The sequence below is a fragment of the Homalodisca vitripennis genome, chromosome 3, assembly GCF_021130785.1.
Source record: "Homalodisca vitripennis isolate AUS2020 chromosome 3, UT_GWSS_2.1, whole genome shotgun sequence".
Lineage (NCBI taxonomy): Eukaryota > Metazoa > Arthropoda > Insecta > Hemiptera > Cicadellidae > Homalodisca > Homalodisca vitripennis.
In genome coordinates, this window is record NC_060209.1 from 112,713,901 (window position 1) to 112,731,938 (window position 18,038).

The 18,038-nt window shown below is 32.8% G+C and overlaps 1 protein-coding gene across 5 annotated transcripts in view; it reads right to left on the reverse strand.

Annotated features, from left to right (window-relative positions):
• Positions 1 to 395: 395 nt before the first annotated feature.
• LOC124357318 (tubulin-specific chaperone cofactor E-like protein) overlaps positions 396 to 18,038 on the reverse strand; it is a 78,726-nt gene continuing 61,083 nt past the window's right edge. For all 5 annotated transcript variants that reach the window (XM_046808997.1, XM_046808998.1, XM_046808996.1 and 2 more), the window contains 3 exons: positions 17,556 to 17,875; positions 10,419 to 10,579; positions 396 to 1,908 (listed from right to left, as the gene is read on the reverse strand). In XM_046808997.1, coding sequence (XP_046664953.1) covers positions 1,590 to 1,908; positions 10,419 to 10,579; positions 17,556 to 17,875 — 800 coding nt within the window. In that variant the 3' untranslated portion in view covers positions 396 to 1,589. The remainder of the gene's footprint in view (positions 1,909 to 10,418; positions 10,580 to 17,555; positions 17,876 to 18,038) is intronic.

Sequence of the window (18,038 nt, forward strand, 5' to 3'; positions counted from 1 at the left end):
TTCAGCACTTGTGTTGCGCTAATTTTATTTGACACAGGTTCACCACTTTATTTTGCTAAAAATGTTAGTTCAGTGGTATTGTTTCTTAAGTAAAGCTATGGTAGTTTTAAACAATTGGCTTTCTAAACGTATATAAAATAGAAGTGTAATCATTAGAAAATTTGTGACTACAAAAATATAATCTATAAGGTTTAGTGATATAATATGTACTTAAAAGTTTGTGTAAACCTCTTCATGAAGACAAAAATAGCATGTCATTCAGGAAACTTTGGACTACCACTTTTAGATTTATAAATTGTATTATAACATTTATTTCTAAGAACAAAATTAAGACTATCTGGTTGCAAGTGTAAATCTAAATTATTATCTAAAACGGAAAATAATATAACCATTTCTGTAGTAATAAAATTATTTATTATGCCATTACGTTTACATACTACATAAATAAAATGCCCTTAAAGGACAAAAAGGGTTTAAAACAACCTTAGATTAGGAATCTTACTAATCAGTATTCACGGCAGTTGTTTTATGGAGTATACTTAAAATTATAATAAATGTACAAATTGCAACAAGAACATATTATAAACTAATACTACAACATTAATCTGATTTTAGCAAATCAATGATTCACACTCTCCCTACATTTTACAAAGGAGTAAATAACACAATCACAACTATGTACTATCACAACATTCATGGCATACATTACGCCATATTAAGTAAGTGCACAGGTAATACAATGAATGGAGCATGTATGAAAATATACTATTTGTAACCTAACAGAATAGACTAGCAACAAGTTCATCAGAAGGCGATTCAGTTATATAACTAATGAAACATCAATGGTACTTTACATTCTGGTTTAATGCAGACTCAAGTGCATGAACTAAATTTAATTTAATAAAAACCATATCTGATATTTCATATTATATGAATAACAATTCTATTTTGAAACCCTACAAGCCTGACAATAGTTTAAAGGCATTAATTTAATTCGTTTAAACTAAGTTGCACAAAACTTATGGAAATTCAGAACAAAATATCAAAAGAATTATTCTCAGACTCTTTAATTAGAAAGTAACCCATTTAACATCCAAACTTATTCTGGATCTTTAATTACCACTCTGTAGGAAGGGGCTGAGTACAATTGCCATTAAATAATAATTAGCTGCCTTATGTTCAAAATTGTACTAAAACTTATTCAATCAATAGTTTAAATTGTAATTTATTAACAGAATCATTAAATTTAATATATTTGTTGTATTTTGTATTCAATTTGAAAATTAATATTATGAGTCTAAAACTTTAAATTATCTCTTTTATAACTTGTTACATGCAGAAAAATGAGTAAATGTTATAACCCTCATAAAATAAAAGTGCAATAAAGTCAACACATGTTTAATGTCTAGAACAGAATGTTTTACAAGAACGTAAACTAAGTGACGGGCGATGTTAGTTTGTTAGTAAGGAGTTGACTGTCATGTATCACGATGATGTCATCATTGACTTCTGGACACCGAATTTCTGGCGACTGGCATGGCGCAGAGCTGGTGCAAGACTTGGAGAACAAGGGTCAGCCAGACCGGAGTTCAGATCTTGGAGTCGACAATGATCTCGTCTCCACTGCAGATATTATAGCTGTAGATCTGTTTGTTGGGAAACTTCATTTCCTCTGGACCAAGACTTGCCATATCCTGATCCACATAAAACAACCGCATCTTGGTCGCTGGGATCTTGGAGAAGGACTCTAGTTTTTGCTTCAGCTCCTGCACAGTCTGGTACACATTGATGCTCTTCAGCTCTGTATTCTGGCCACACGTCACAGCCACCTTCACTCTCCGCTCCGGGGAGAGATCAATGTTGACTAGAGGCTCTAACCGCCCATGGATAGAGACTAGATCAGAATATCTGTCAACAATTTCATAACATTAAACGAATGAACTAAATTACAATATAATTAGAAAATATAATTAATTATTCTAAAAATGAAACAAGTATAGAATCTATGTTTCACAATATGATGTCTGAAGTTGAAATTTTGTTAATCACTTTCACAAACAGCAAAAACTGATGTGCATATTGTTACATTGGAACAACCCAACAGATACCCAGCCGCCCTTACTAACTTTAAATTGTGAGATATGGGATAAAGTTTTTTTTAGGGTTCGTTTACTGTTGATGACTGTTTGAGTGAGTAAACCTCCTTTAGTATTAAAGGTTTTTGTAAGCCTAGCTGTGAGGAATTACCATTCCCTGCCCGCTCAGACTGGTAGATGTTGAAACAGAGAAAGCCTCCCCTTCTTCCAAGGTGGTATGGCTGAGAAAGTGCCTCTATCTTTCCTCAGAGGCTGTACCATATAATCTCAGGAGGCAGCCCAATCCTTACCCATCCTGAATATCCTGTCACTCTGTTCTACAGTCACTGCTTGTCTACATCACTTAATTGTGAATTCAAGCTCTATGGAGCTAAGATTATTATTTTTGTGCATGGTGTAACTGACCCCTTTGTTGACATTGTGACCTATGTTTCCTGCCATCACCATTAGGTTTTATTTGCAAAATCTAGTGAAATATTATAAGAGTAGGGTAGTGGGAATTTTTTATGGAAAATATATATATATATATATATTACGATTACTCAGGGTGTTGAGATGAATGTATATGAATAGATTTCAGTAGATTTTACTTATGAATATTATTACATAAGGGCTAATATGTATGTAATTTTTAAGTTTCAAACCAAAACTATGAGAATATGAATAGCCTTGGAGAGGGTCCTTCACAGTACTTAGTACTCTCATTCTTTTAGTGATCTAACATTATATTGCATAAGTACTTAAGTGTTTTCTATCAAAAGACTAATTCATACTGTAAACTAGTTTTTTTCAAATTTTGCTTGGTATCTATTTGTTTGGTCTGTGTACAAATTTTACCACGATTGTATCATATTCCAGAGTTCTTATTTCTTCTGAATTTTAAATATTTTCTGATGATTCTAGTGCATACACAAAATTGACATGTTTGCTCCTTTTTCTCTTTTCTCATTTTTTATTCATCTTGCATCTTACTATATTAATTTTGTATGTGACTGAGAGTACAAATTGTGTCCAAGATCTGATTTTACTTTATTATTTAATCTTTTGCTGCCCACTTTTGCCTCTGGAGGCAAAACTATTAACACTGGCAGCTTTAAAAATCCATTAGAAGAAAATAATGTAAATGTTTTAGCACATGTTATGCAACTAGCCAGCAACAGAGTGCAGACAGTACTAGGTGACATCATGAATCTGCTGTAATTATGTCCTATAATATCAGAAGTATTGAAGAGAAAGCTCTCAAGTTCAAGGCCTGCATTCACACTCCACCAGAAATACCATTGACAATCTATCTTTGTGAGATGTACTGAGACTCATTATGATTTCCTCTTTAGTACTCATCAAAATTATAAATTGGCTTCAGGTTTTTAATAAAACAAATGAAGGTGGTGCTTCCATTTAAATTATAAAGGACATATCAGTAATGCAGATTCCTAAAATTAAAATCATGTGCATTTCTTATACATTCGGATACTAACTTCCTGAGACTCTACAGAACCTTTCATTGTTATTCTTTACAGAGCTCTGGATAGAAATATCAGAAAATTAGCTGAATTGAATCACAAAATAAAAATCATCAACCTAATTATATAGTAGTATTGGTGGGAAATTTCCATAACATCTTGCAACAATCAGTCCATATCATTACATTTTCACTCTCCAACATTCATTACTGAAGTGTACTTTTGTACCCAACATCTATCACTTGTGTATATAATATGGCAACCAACTTTCTCACAAACTCTAAATCAATTCTTGAGCCAATAACAAAGTCTTGCAATTAAAATATTCCTGGTAGTTTCAAAATTTTAAAAACATTGATAAATATCTCAGCATACAAGAGAGTTTTCAGTTTTTATCTCAAAATTTGCTTGTATTGGCTGAAGACCTTTGTTTAAAATCACAACAACAGCATTGAGTAATCTATCTAGGAGTTAAATTTTTAATTTCAATATATCTTTCATTTAAAAAATGTACTTTGAAAAAAATAATAAATTTTAAAATATGATTTTACAGTTGGTGTCAAAATCTCAAGCGGGACCAAGTGCCGACTATTTCTAAAATAGCATGAAAGGGGTTGTCTACATCTGAAGTACAAGGTGATTTTTAAAAATGTGGAAAACTATCAATGTATAATTATTACATCAGGATAGTAAATCCAGATCTGTTTGGGATGTTCTTTGACAAGACTATAAAATCTTAAACTCCAGAAGGGCTTTACTAAACTACTCTTGAAGATAACAAGAGGATAATAGACAACCTGGAAATATCTAGTAATTTCTATCCCATTTTTATAAAATTGACACAAAATTCTGAGGCAACACACTGATCCTTATCCTTATCCTAATTTAGAAAGCATTAGTTCTTACTAAATTCAACTATCATTAAATAAAAAATTCAATATTACTTATTTTCTAACCTCTTGTAAAAGTTTAAGGCAAGTATTAATACCCTTCTCTTAATAAATAACCCACTGGTTTATTGATGATTTGCCTAACAATATATGAGTTAGAACTATTGTTTGCAGATGATTTTTCCTTCTTTAAAGCAGACAAAAGTAGGTTAGGCTAAGTAATGACATGGATAGCTTAGCAATGAATAAAACAATTAATTGGTACACTGCCACTAACTTTTTTAAGTGTCTGAGGAAAACTCAATGTAAGACCTTTCCATTAACAATCGCTTCTGAAAACATATAATTGATGAAGTTTAAAGTGTAAAGCTTTTTGAAATTCATTTTGATTATGGGAGCCCCATACTGAGGTAGTTTGTAATAAATAATTAAAGTTAATCTATTTGCTTATACTTACCAGATATTTACCAAGTTGCTTTGGCTGTTTATCTGTAGCAATACTGTTGTGCTTTCTTTCATGGTACACTGTTATATGTTATTTTGTTCTTGGACTGTGGTGTGAGTATAAATAAAATTCTTATATTGAAAAAAAGGGTTGTCCGAATTTTAACTTCAACAAGTTGCATAGATCTCCATATGCCATTATTTTAAAAAGAAAATAGTTACAAATTTGTCTATTTTAATTTGTTGTGTCATGTTAAATCTAATTTAAGTAAGCTATATCTAGTAATATTCAGGGCCACTATACAAGATCAAATTACAATATCTAAAACCATACTATAAGCTTAAATCCATGTTGAAATGCAACAATTATAACTTATCTTAATAATAATCCTTACTCAGCCAATCTTGTAAAAAAAATGGATTTATAAAGGTTATGCATAAATAGCTTTTAGAAAACCATTTTAATAATGTTAATGAGTTTTTTAATGTGTTATTTGATGAATAAATTTTGGATTTAAAGTGTTTTGATGTTTGTTTTGAATGTCTATTTTATGTGTATATTATATATTTTGAATTTTATTTTATTTTATTCTTAGATAGTTGTGACACAGTCTATTGCATTATATTTTTAACCCTTTCCGGGCCAGGCGGCAATATATTGCCGCCACAGATCGTGTCTGAAAAGTGCCAGGCGGCAATATATTGCCGCCTTGATATTCGTCGTTTTTTTAAATAAATACGACGTCAAATGATTAAAGTTTTATGTTTTTTTTATTCCCTGGTATATTTGTAGATAATTAATATGAATATCATTTTTATTTTGGAGGTCTATGCATTTTTATTTCGTAATTGTCACGTGACATTATCAGCTGACTCGATCTATTGTTGTTAATTCTTTATGCTTTAGTGTAATCGTACTATTGTATGCTGGATTCTCCTTTATTATTTTATTTTGTGGTTGTAAATATTAGTAGTGTTAGTAGTTACGTGCTTAGCTATTGTGTGTAGTAGTTACAATGACTGACAATTTGCGATCTCACGGGATTGTAAGTAGCATATTTGTAAATAGAAAAAGTGTAAGTAAATTTCAAATAAAATTGTGTAAATATTTCTTGGTAAATAGTGTTTTTAACTGTATTGAAACTGTTTATGGATCCTACAATCATCTGTTTACCGGTAAATCCATTATATGAATATTTATTTTAAGTTTCTTGCAGTGTAAGAGTCAGTTGCTTTATCACTTGTTGCGAAGTACAATTATGCGTATTTATACAAAATGTGTCATAAAAAATTTATTTATGAGAGAAATAACACAAAATTTTGTATGGTTGTTCCTTTCTAAATGTACAATATAATAAAATAGCTTCCCACAGTAAAATTATTTTTCCTTTTTTAGTTATTTACAAAAAAAATTAAAAAATTAAAAAATTTTTATGTAATCTATTAAAACACTATTTTTTTTTTTAATTTTAAATTACTTAAAACTACATCTATATATTTCTTGTTGATAGTATACATCTATACGAGTAATTTGGTGTAACTTTTAGGTCATTCTCTAATTGTTATGAAAAGTTATAAATTTTAATCTTAGAGACTGCAAAATCGCCAATTTTAGCCTGGCACTTTTGACTAGTCACAGGGGATATGATATGTGAAAAAATTTTGCAACATCTCATATTTGGTCCTGGCCCTGAAAGGGTTTTAATGGCATAAAAGAATTTGAATTAGCTGAACATTAGCAAAACCTATCACTGAGTAGGTGGAAAATATTATTTCTGCCTGTCTGTCTGCATAACCTTGAGAACAAATTGACCATTTGCACGAGGCTTTATTTCTAGACATGCAACAATGAGTTCAATAAGCTGAAGTTCTATGGTCTAACAGAGGAAATGTTTGACTTATTCAAGACCAGCCTTTATGGACTGTAGTATTTTTTTCTGGTTGGCACGACCATCACTTCATCTCAACCAGTGAATGATAATTTAGAGACTTCTGCAGACACAATCTTTATGACGGTTTAGGACTGGTTTGGTATAAATAGTTTGAAATCTAACACAACTAAAATCTTGATTGATTGATCGCGTTGTTTAAAGAAATGAATATAAAATTTAAATTCATGGGACAGAGAAGGTCATAGTAAGTAAGAATGCTATATCTACTCATAAGTACTAAACAAGGTTACCAATGAATCAGGTAATGAAGAACGAAGAGTTTCTATTAGAATGGAGGACAGCAAGAATAGTCATTATTCAAAAGATAGGAAAACCGGAGGGATAACCTTTATCATAACGTCGCCTCTGAGCACGTCAGGAAAATTATTGAAACAACTGCTAGTTTTGCAGCTGCATCAAGAAATGGATATTTTTGGAGGAATATCAGAACAGCAATACAGATTCCACAGGGAAGATCAACTGTGGATGTTGTCCTGTGGATCAGTGCATTCATGAATATCTGTCAGAGACTAGTTGTAGGCCGCATGGTCTGGCATACTCCTACTTTCTTTTATAATTTATTGTTATTACTGACTAAATTATAAATATTGATTGTTCATATGTATATCGAACCAATGGTGCAAATTGGAGATCAGTTTGAAATAAACTAATTTTATATCAAACTACTAATGTATGTCAAACATTCATTTAAATTAGTGATGCTATTAGGGAGATAATGAACATATCATCAACATTTCATGTATTCTCTGCACTGTTCCTTTCTTTATTTTTATTGTAATACCATTTGATGTCTGGATATTAGTAATTATAATTAAACTTAACCCTTTTCACTTGCAAGTAAGCCATAAACCAATACTGTATTTTTCCCATTCCTATCTAATGCTACATGAGTGTAATTATTGAGGGGTTAACCCTTTAAGATCAACAGTAAATTGATAAAATACTAGTGCATTTGGTGGAGACAAAGCTAACAATATGGAAACGAGTTTATATTCTGTTGATATTAGTGACCTAATTATGAAGGATTGAATATAATAATAATAATAATAATATAATAATAATTTTTTTTTTGTTTTAGTTAAGTGATGGAGATCCCAATACTGGTTTTACCTATGGGGTTCCTATTTTGTCTTGTCTTAAATACAGTTTTTTTTTAAGTTATATTATCTTTTATTGAGACTGTTTTTGCATCTTAAAATGAACATGTAGTTACTTAATGTAAGAACATTTATTTTGATTTATACTATGTAAATGTATGTATGTATTTTATTATGCATGAAGATGTATATGCAAAATGTATATTCTGTGTTTTTGACAAAATAAAGAATTATTATTATTATTATTATAATTCTAAAAATAATACTTTTAAAAGAGATCAATGTATAACTAAATAATGTATCACTTGGTTTATTTAAAAGCAAATAAAAATAACCAATCCGATTAAGTTTCAATCTTGAAGCTAAAAAACTTTGTAAATTATTTGAGAATTTCATTTTAATCAGCCATTTAAAGAGCTGAAGATCTAATATTGCCTTTTAAATCTGAGTAAAAGTGATGTACATGGTTACGCAAATGTCAAGTGGTGACGCAGAACACAATCGGGTACTATGTGTGGCCCGGCGAGCTGAGAGGACAACCACATGTGTCTAAATTCGAACTGAGCAAGAAATAAGGTTTGGCCACATTTCAGACCTCCCAATCCCAAAGGGTTATTAAATATTTGTTATTATCATACATCACTGACATAATTTTTTGGCTACTAAGGCAAGTCAAACTCTCCATAAGGCAGTGTCCTCGGATCGATATATGCTTAGTATTGTTTTCCAGTGTTTGTATCTGTGAAAACCTCTTTGAGAATTATGCTAAGAAACAAATCTTTATAAACACTCAAAGTTGCAAAGAAAAATATTTCTATGATTTCAAATAGTTCTAGAATACAATAGAAGCAATCAGGATAATCATAACTAACCTTGTATAGCCAGCAATCAGTTTCTATGTAATAATACCTCATAATACAATCATTCTCTGACTTCTTCATGTAGTACTGAATAAAAGCTCTCTATACAAACTCACTATATACATGCTATATCACAATCTCAACATTCAGTTTCTGGTTGTTGGATGGTTGGATAATTGCACACAAACTTCAATAGCTACTAGAACGGCTGTTAGTATTCACTCTCAATATGATCTTTCCCTAGTAGTACCCTAAAAAATCTTTGTGTGCATCCTTTTCTATCTTAGTGTTGTATAAGTTCCATCTTATTCAATGTCTGTCTGGATAATTGTAACTATTTTTTAAATAGCCAGCAGACAGTTTCTAAGTAAGAGTACCTCGCAGGACAAATACCCACTAATATCTTCATCTAGTGCACTAAACTCTCGATTAAACATGGATGATTAATTGGTTTATTGGACTAACTACGGCATTCACAGTAAAAATTGTTATTTAAAAATAGTTTAACTCATGAAAGCACCACTACTTCTTTGTGCTATATCATGACTACACATTTGGTATCTGTGTAATGGGTGTTTGTAACTAAACTTAACCAGCAGATAGTTTGTACAGAAGAATACCTGTCAGGACGATCACTCTCTGGCTTCTCCATGTAGTAACGAATGAAAGCTCTCTCTGCATCCTCCCTCTCCTCATGTTGTATCACTCCACCACCATTCAGTGTCTGTGTGATGGCTACTAATTGTAACTAAACTTAACCAGCAGATAGTTTATACAGAAGAATACCTGTCAGGACGATCACTCTCTGGCTTCTCCATGTAGTAACGAATGAAAGCTCTCTCTGCATCCTCCCTCTCCTCATGTTGTATCACTCCACCACCATTCAGTGTCTGTGTGATGGCTACTAATTGTAACTAAACTTAACCAGCAGATAGTTTATACAGAAGAATACCTGTCAGGACGATCACTCTCTGGCTTCTCCATGTAGTAACGAATGAAAGCTCTCTCTGCATCCTCCCTCTCCTCATGTTGTATCACTCCACCACCATTCAGTGTCTGTGTGATGGCTACTAATTGTAACTAAACTTAACCAGCAGATAGTTTATACAGAAGAATACCTGTCAGGACGATCACTCTCTGGCTTCTCCATGTAGTAACGAATGAAAGCTCTCTCTGCATCCTCCCTCTCCTCATGTTGTATCACTCCACCACCATTCAGTGTCTGTGTGATGGCTACTAATTGTAACTAAACTTAACCAGCAGATAGTTTATACAGAAGAATACCTGTCAGGACGATCACTCTCTGGCTTCTCCATGTAGTAACGAATGAAAGCTCTCTCTGCATCCTCCCTCTCCTCATGTTGTATCACTCCACCACAATTCAGTGTCTGTGTGATGGCTACTAATTGTAACTAAACTTAACCAGCAGATAGTTTATACAGAAGAATACCTGTCAGGACGATCACTCTCTGGCTTCTCCATGTAGTAACGAATGAAAGCTCTCTCTGCATCCTCCCTCTCCTCATGTTGTATCACTCCACCACCATTCAGTGTCTGTGTGATGGCTACTAATTGTAACTAAACTTAACCAGCAGATAGTTTATACAGAAGAATACCTGTCAGGACGATCACTCTCTGGCTTCTCCATGTAGTAACGAATGAAAGCTCTCTCTGCATCCTCCCTCTCCTCATGTTGTATCACTCCACCACCATTCAGTGTCTGAATGTTCGGTAATCGAGCAATCAGCAGCTGCCGTCGTTCGTGTTCTGTGTACTCCTGTTTACACAGAATTATTCTTTTTAAGAAAACTAAACAATTATGTATTTAAAATTGCACTTGCAAATTGTCCAAATAACAAAATTACATTAAATTACTAAACTTGCCTGGAATAATAGTGGTGTTTTTTGTAAGCCTACATAGTTTATTAATGTATAATTAAACCCATTTCTAAGTGTCCATAGAAATTTCTTAAAAGCACATAAGCTTTCAATAGTTTTGGTACCTCCATTAATAATATTCACAATACAACCTAATGATAATTTTTTAAATTTTGTATATAAATTTTCTAGTGTTGAAACAAAAAAATCAGAATATGAGATGTTTTTTTCAAATCTCTATTGATATTTTGGAGCTTGTTCCTATTTTATGTATGTATTTATAAGAGTATTTTATAGTATGATTACATGCTGACAAAAACTTGCCTGTCACCAAGTAATTTTGAACCCTACTGGTCAGAGTATTAAGACAACTACCATTTTTAAAATACTGGAAATATCACTGAGAACAAGCAAAAGTTATATTTTAGGAAGATAGATAGCCATGCCATTTCAATGTGCCTACTAAACCATTTATAATACATTAATTTTTGAGCAACTAACGCAAATATAGTAAAGTTAGGTACTTTTACTAATGTTTGCTTTATCAGACCAAAGGAAAAATTCACTAAAATCGTGTTAATGGACCAACTTTGCAGCATGTAAACAATTCCCCTAGGAATGTTACTTTATCCCATGATGGTCAATGAGACATAGGTTCACATCTTTTACAAAACATACTGTATCTACAGTATCCTTAATCAGTGGCAATTTCAATGTCCCTTTTCCGCAGCCCAACCAGCATCACATTTTCACTATTTTGTATGCAGCATCATGACATTTGATACGACCACCAGCATTATTTGGCAGCATTAGATACAAAAATGTTAGTATCCAATAGCACTATACTTCTAAATGTTGTATTCCCATTTCTGTTTAGAGATACAAGGGGGTACCCAAAAAAAAACCGGAATTATTTTATAAAAATTATATATTGTCAAATTTTTTACAATACGACCTTATCTCCTTCAAAATAATCTCCATTACAACTAATACACTTGTCCCAACGGTATTTCCATTGATCAAAACATTTTTTGTAGTCATCTTTAGAAATGGCTGCAAGCTCGAGCTTCGTTTTTTTTCTTAACCTCTTCAACGCTGTCAAATCGTTGACCTTTCAAGCCTCTTTTCATGTGTGGAAATAAAAAAAAGTCGCATGGAGCGAGGTCAGGTCAGGCGAGTAAGGTGCGTGGGGCAGCGGAACCATGCCGTTTTTGGCTAAAAATTGCCTAACTGAGATGGCTGTGTGTGCCGGTGCGTTGTCGTGGTGGAAGAACCAGTCTCCAGTCTGCCACAATTCGGGTCTTTTCTGGCGAACACTGTTGCGCAATCTTCTTAAAATCTCCAAATAAAATGTTTGGTTGACAGTCTGACCTGGAGGAACAAACTCAGAATGAACAATGCCTTTAGCATCAAAAAAGCAAATCAACATGGTTTTGATGTTTGATTTGACTTGCCGACATTTTTTTGGACGAGGTGAAGATGGCGACTTCCATTGGCTTGACTGTTGCTTCGTTTCTGGGTCATAACCATAGCACCATGACTCATCACCAGTAATTACCTTTTCCAGAAAATCGGGATCATTTTCGAGATGTTCTTTCAGAAGGCGGCAAGTTTCAACTCGATGTGCCTTTTGATGGTCAGTCAGAAGTCGAGGAACAAATTTGGCAGCAACCCTTTTCAGTCCTAAATCTCCTGTTAAAATTCGCTGAACCGAGCTCCAAGTTAACCCACTACTCTCTGATAGTTCCTCAATTGTCTGTCGACGGTCGGTGAGCACAAGTTCACGAATTTTCTCAACATTTTCGTCCGTTCCAGAGGTTGATGGACGTCTAGAACGAGGTTTGTCTTCAATCGACATGTCGCCATTTTTAAATCGAGCGAACCACTCGTAGACCTGAGTTTTCCCCATAGCATCATCTTTGTAAGCTGTATTCAACATTAAAATAGTTTCTGCAGCATTTTTACCAAGTAAAAAAACAAAATTTCACAGCTGCACGTTGTTCACTTAAACTTGCCATGACAAAAAACGAAACAAGAACAAAACAGGGTTAGCGAAAACAGTCACTACGAACGAACAGAATGTACTAGGACAACGGAACTGGGGTCACTGAGCTTGCAATGGGTTGCGCGACACACGCCTAGCGGCAGGAATGTGTACTACATGCTGCCGGCTGCCAGCAATACAATTCCAGTTACTTTTGGGTACCCCCTCGTATATAATTTTTAATGCTTTTGCATTATCTTTATATACTTTTTGAATAAACAAAAGTTTGACATTTTTTCTGATTAACCCTCTTAGTGACAACATCCGATTCATTGAATATCAGCAGTACTGCTGGAAATGCCAACTTCGGTTAAATGTTTTCCATTGTTAAATACTATTTAATAGATATGAAATCCAATAATGGGTTTTAATGAAGAACTATTCAACTTCTGCCAAAAACTTATTCCTTTGTTATTTTGAAAAAACAAAACAGCTGTTTCCTACAAATTGGCTATTGCACATCAGTTCATGTTTGTTACTATGCCCGCCTCTTTCCATTGCTGTCTATCTAACTTTTTATATATAGTTTGTGTTATATAGTTAGTGTGTGTTTTGCTTTGTAAAAACATAAATCATTCAGCAATTAGTGAAAATACAACCGGTTGAATTTGACAATCGAATTAGTAAGCCTATTATAGCTGTTGATGAGTTTCTTAGTGAAACTGAATTTTGTAATGTGAATACTGAAAATAGCTCTACTGAAAGTAGTGTTAATGGTGATTTGAATACTGATTCCACTTTCAATCCTGACATACTCAGTAGATCTGGCATTCAAATTGCTGTCATCATCTGTAAACAGATCTGTGCTAACCTCATCTGGCAAAGACTCGCCGCCTGCAGTTAGGCCTAGACTACAATCAGAGAATCAGCAGTGCTCAAATTCATGACCAACACCACCTCATGATCTAAATCATCATGATTTTGAAAGTGAGTTTGATCAAGACAAAGATGTTAAAGAAGATAAAGACCGTGGTCATAACCTTAGCATTACATTCTGTGAATCGCAAGGCCCTAAGCGCTATCACCCCAGAAACTCTTCTCCAATTTCATACTTTGGCTGGTATTTTACCGTGTCAATTTTGGACATGTGGGTAACTAATACCAACAACTATGCAAGACATTTCATTGACATGAATCACAACAGTTTAGACTTCACAGCAAGAATAACAAATGAAGGCCAGTTAGTATCACTGAAATCAAAGCTTTTACAGTGGTAATAATCAACATGAGTGCCATAAAGACACTAACAATAGCTAGTTACTGGTCAAAGTCCATGTACCGACACATTTCTTGGTTTGGCAAAATGGTCACAACAAATAGGTTTCAGTCAATTCTAAAATTTTTCTATGTGACAGAGAGCAGAAATTTATCTACTGCAGGACAACCAGGATATGACCCGAGTGCTTGGTCAGTTTCAAACCCTGATTGATTATACTAATAAAGTTTACAATCGATTTGAAACACCCAATAAGTAAATTTAACTTATAAGGGCAAAAATCACACACAGCTAATTGAATATTTATTAAATAAACACCACCACAAATGATGAATAAAATTGATAATTGGATGTGTGATTCAGTCATTCATTATTGCTTGAACTCTTTTTGTAATTAAGGAGCAAAGCAGAGTGTTGCTCAAATTGAAAAAGGATTGGCATACAATGTTCTCATATAGTTGCTGGAAATGGGAAATGAGGAATTCACCTAAAAAATTTATGTCAATACCATTAGCATAATATTTATATTCTGAAATTCACTTCTATTCCCGAATAAACCAAAAAGGTATACCTCCAAAAAATGAAAACCAAGTTGGGTGAAGGCCAGAAGAAGTACTGTTGGAAAGCAAGAAATGCTGATGCTTACTTTTAGGCAAAAGAAAAGCTAGAAGAAACTAGTTTTTATTTGATCAACTAACAGTACTGCCTCTAATGAACAGTGAGTTAAGGAAAAAGGAAATAAAGTTTCTATCACAAGTAAACCAACTATAATACATCAATAAAATGACTGCATGGGTAGCATTGATACTGCCGATCAAATGCTGTACCCGGTATCGCTACTTGGCCGGATGGTGAACAGTTAAATTTTGGACAAAAATAGTTTTTAACATTTTATCTAGAATGATAGTAAACTTGTATGTTTTGTATACATTGAACATTGATAGGCCTATGACAAGAATAGATTCTACATTGATTATAGAATAGTTGTCTGATAAGTGGCTTGGTGACCAAACTCTTTTACAAAGTTCAAACGGCTAACAATAGACAATAGACAATAGACAAATATTTATTGTACAATATGTTTTCTGGTATCAAAATGTAATAAAAACTGGTACATAGTCAATGATTAAAAACTACATAACTAAACTTATTCTAAAACATTACTTTCATACTTATAAAAAATTACTTTTGATACATTGATCTATAAAACATTAAAAAACATTGATTAAATCCAAGGCTAAACCCATTGTACATATTTTTAAAGATATATTTTTACTACCTATCTGTTTTCATCATAAATTATCTTCAAAGAATTCATTTACACTATAATATGTTTTTTGACATAGTGCTTCTTTTAATTTTTTGTAAATGTAGATAAGGGAAGTTTTTTATATGCCTGTGGAATATTATTATATAATTTCAAACCTAGATAGAGAGGACTAGTTTCAATTTTTTTTAGTTTATGTGCCGGATATTGAAACAAATTACAAGTTCTTGTGTGATATCTATGATTAAATTTGTATTTTTTAAATTGATCAGGATTCTTATTTACTAATTTAAGCATTTCAAAAATGTATATACATGGCAAAGTAAGGATGTTACATTTTTTAAATAATGGTTTACATGTTGTTCTTGAGTTGCAATGACCTACATGGGTCATTGCAACAATTCTAATAATTGACTTTTGACTAATAAAGAGTTTTTGCACATCTGAGCAATAATTACCCCACAAAGTAATTCCATAACTCAACATCGAGTAAACATGGACATAATATACAGCTAAACCAACTTCCAAAGATGTTATTCGAACTAGTATACTCAAAGCATACCTGGTTGAATTAAGTTTCTTATTTAACATATTGATATGGTCGGAAAAATTTAATATAGTGTCTAAATGTATGCCTAAAATTTTTACTACATGTGTATTATTACTAAACCCTTTACAAAAATGATCATGTCTTAATTTAAAGCGTAATGTATTAGACTTGTCTCGATTTAAAAACAGACCGTGAGTAAGGAAAATTTTGTGAAGTTTGTCAATGACAGCTTTGGTGTCAAGTTCTAAGTCACTTAACATTTTTCATCTAATTAGAGCAGTTGTATCATCTGCATATAATAAGAGGCTACAAACTTCTTTAGGGAGGTAATTTGGCAGATCATTGACATAGACAATGAATAACAATGGGCCTAATATTGACCCTTGGGGTACACCATGTTTTACATCTGCCCAATTAGAACAATATTTTCCTGAGCTATTAGTAATAACTGTCCTCTGTTTACGGTTAAATAAATAAGAATTTAATAATTTAAGAGCTGTGCCTTTGGCACCCATTCTCCTTAACTTTGTCAGCAGTGTATGGTTTACACAATCAAAAGCCTTAGATAAGTCACAAAAAACCCCTGCAGTGTAACTTGACTCATCCAAGGCTTCAATAGTACTGTTTACGAAAGAGAACAGAGCTGCTTGTGTACTAAATTTTTTTCTAAAACCATACTGCTCTTTACATAATTTGTTATTAGATTCTAAAAAGTCAAAAAGTCTGCTATGGATAATTTTTTCATAGATTTTTGAAATCGAACTTAGAAGAGAAATTGGTCTATAATTGTTTATTTCACTACGTGAACCCTTTTTATGTATTGGGTGAATTTCTGATAACATTATTATTATTATTATTATGTACATAATTAACACTTGTTAAAATATTGTCAATACATGTTTTAGAGGTCTTAGTAATTCTTGGGTGGTAACATAAGTAAACAGGACCCCCTGAAAGTTTTACTGGAAAAGTAAGAACAGAATCGGAATCGTTCTGTTTATAGAGCAATTAGTACTCTAAAAGGTGGAAATAGAATAAAATTATTGTTTGTGACAAAAAACTAATGTTGATTTTGTAAATATATATTTTTCTATAATTATAAGTTTTGTACAAAAATACTTGAAATTTTAATAGCCAGCTTCAAAGACACCTCTTTTTCACATAAGTTACTTAAAGTAAACTGTGTAACTTATATAGTGTCATGAAGTTCAAGATAAAAATACCAGGCAATTTGTAACGAATAATAAATATTTGGCTGTAAATATATTTGTGAACAAAACGGAATAAAATTTAACCAGTTTACTCAAAATCATGTATACTTTAAAACCAAAAATATTCCAAACCCTTAAAAGTTTTTAATTTTCTTAGATCAAATTTTAAAAAGTTTCAAAGTTTGTAAATTTTTACAAGTATAAAATAGTTTGTTAGTATTTTATTCATTTAATAAATATTGTAAGGAGACAAACAAAACCCAAAGTAATAAAAAATGTTAAAATATAAAAAAGAAATAAATGTTGTCGTACTGAGAAGGTTAATCAACGTGATGCCTCATAATTGTAATACAGCTTGTTCTCATATGTAAATGTCCAATAGATTCATCATATTTGGTCTAGACTCAACCTTGAAATCTACACCAAGAAAACACCATTTCTCAGAATCAGATACTCGTATGTAAAGCTAATGCCCTTTCCTCCAAAATGAATATGACATAAACCTTCCTAATTTTAATGGAACATCATTTTTCATGTACTTATCTATTAATACTAGGGTTCCAGGCTCAATGTAATAAAATACTCACCTCAAAAAGTGGACAACCCTGAATTCGTAAGCAATGAAGAGCGGGGAACCTGCCTAGCCTCTCAATATCCTCCCACGAACCAAGCAAAGTGCCGTTGAGGTTAAGTACACAGAGTTGACGGAAGGCATCGTGAGGAGAGTTGCGACGAGGACTGCCTTCACATTCACTCTCTGACCGGGAGTAGAGGACCCGCTCCGGGCTAGAGCAGGGACTGCTGGGATCCAGGGACGAGAGTGGACAGTCAGCCATTACGAGCATCTCTAGGTTAGGGAATGCTCGACCTAACTTGCAGACTTCACACCACTCCGTCACAGGATTACCTGTTGGATCAATCAGTCAGGAAAAGTCTAGAATTGTAGATCTTAGATTATCCATATTACATATACCATTTTCATATTTTAAAACTCTCAGCCCCACTTGAAAGTTCGTGGTAATGATATTAACACTTACCTATAGAGTAACATAGACGTCTAGGATCAAAGT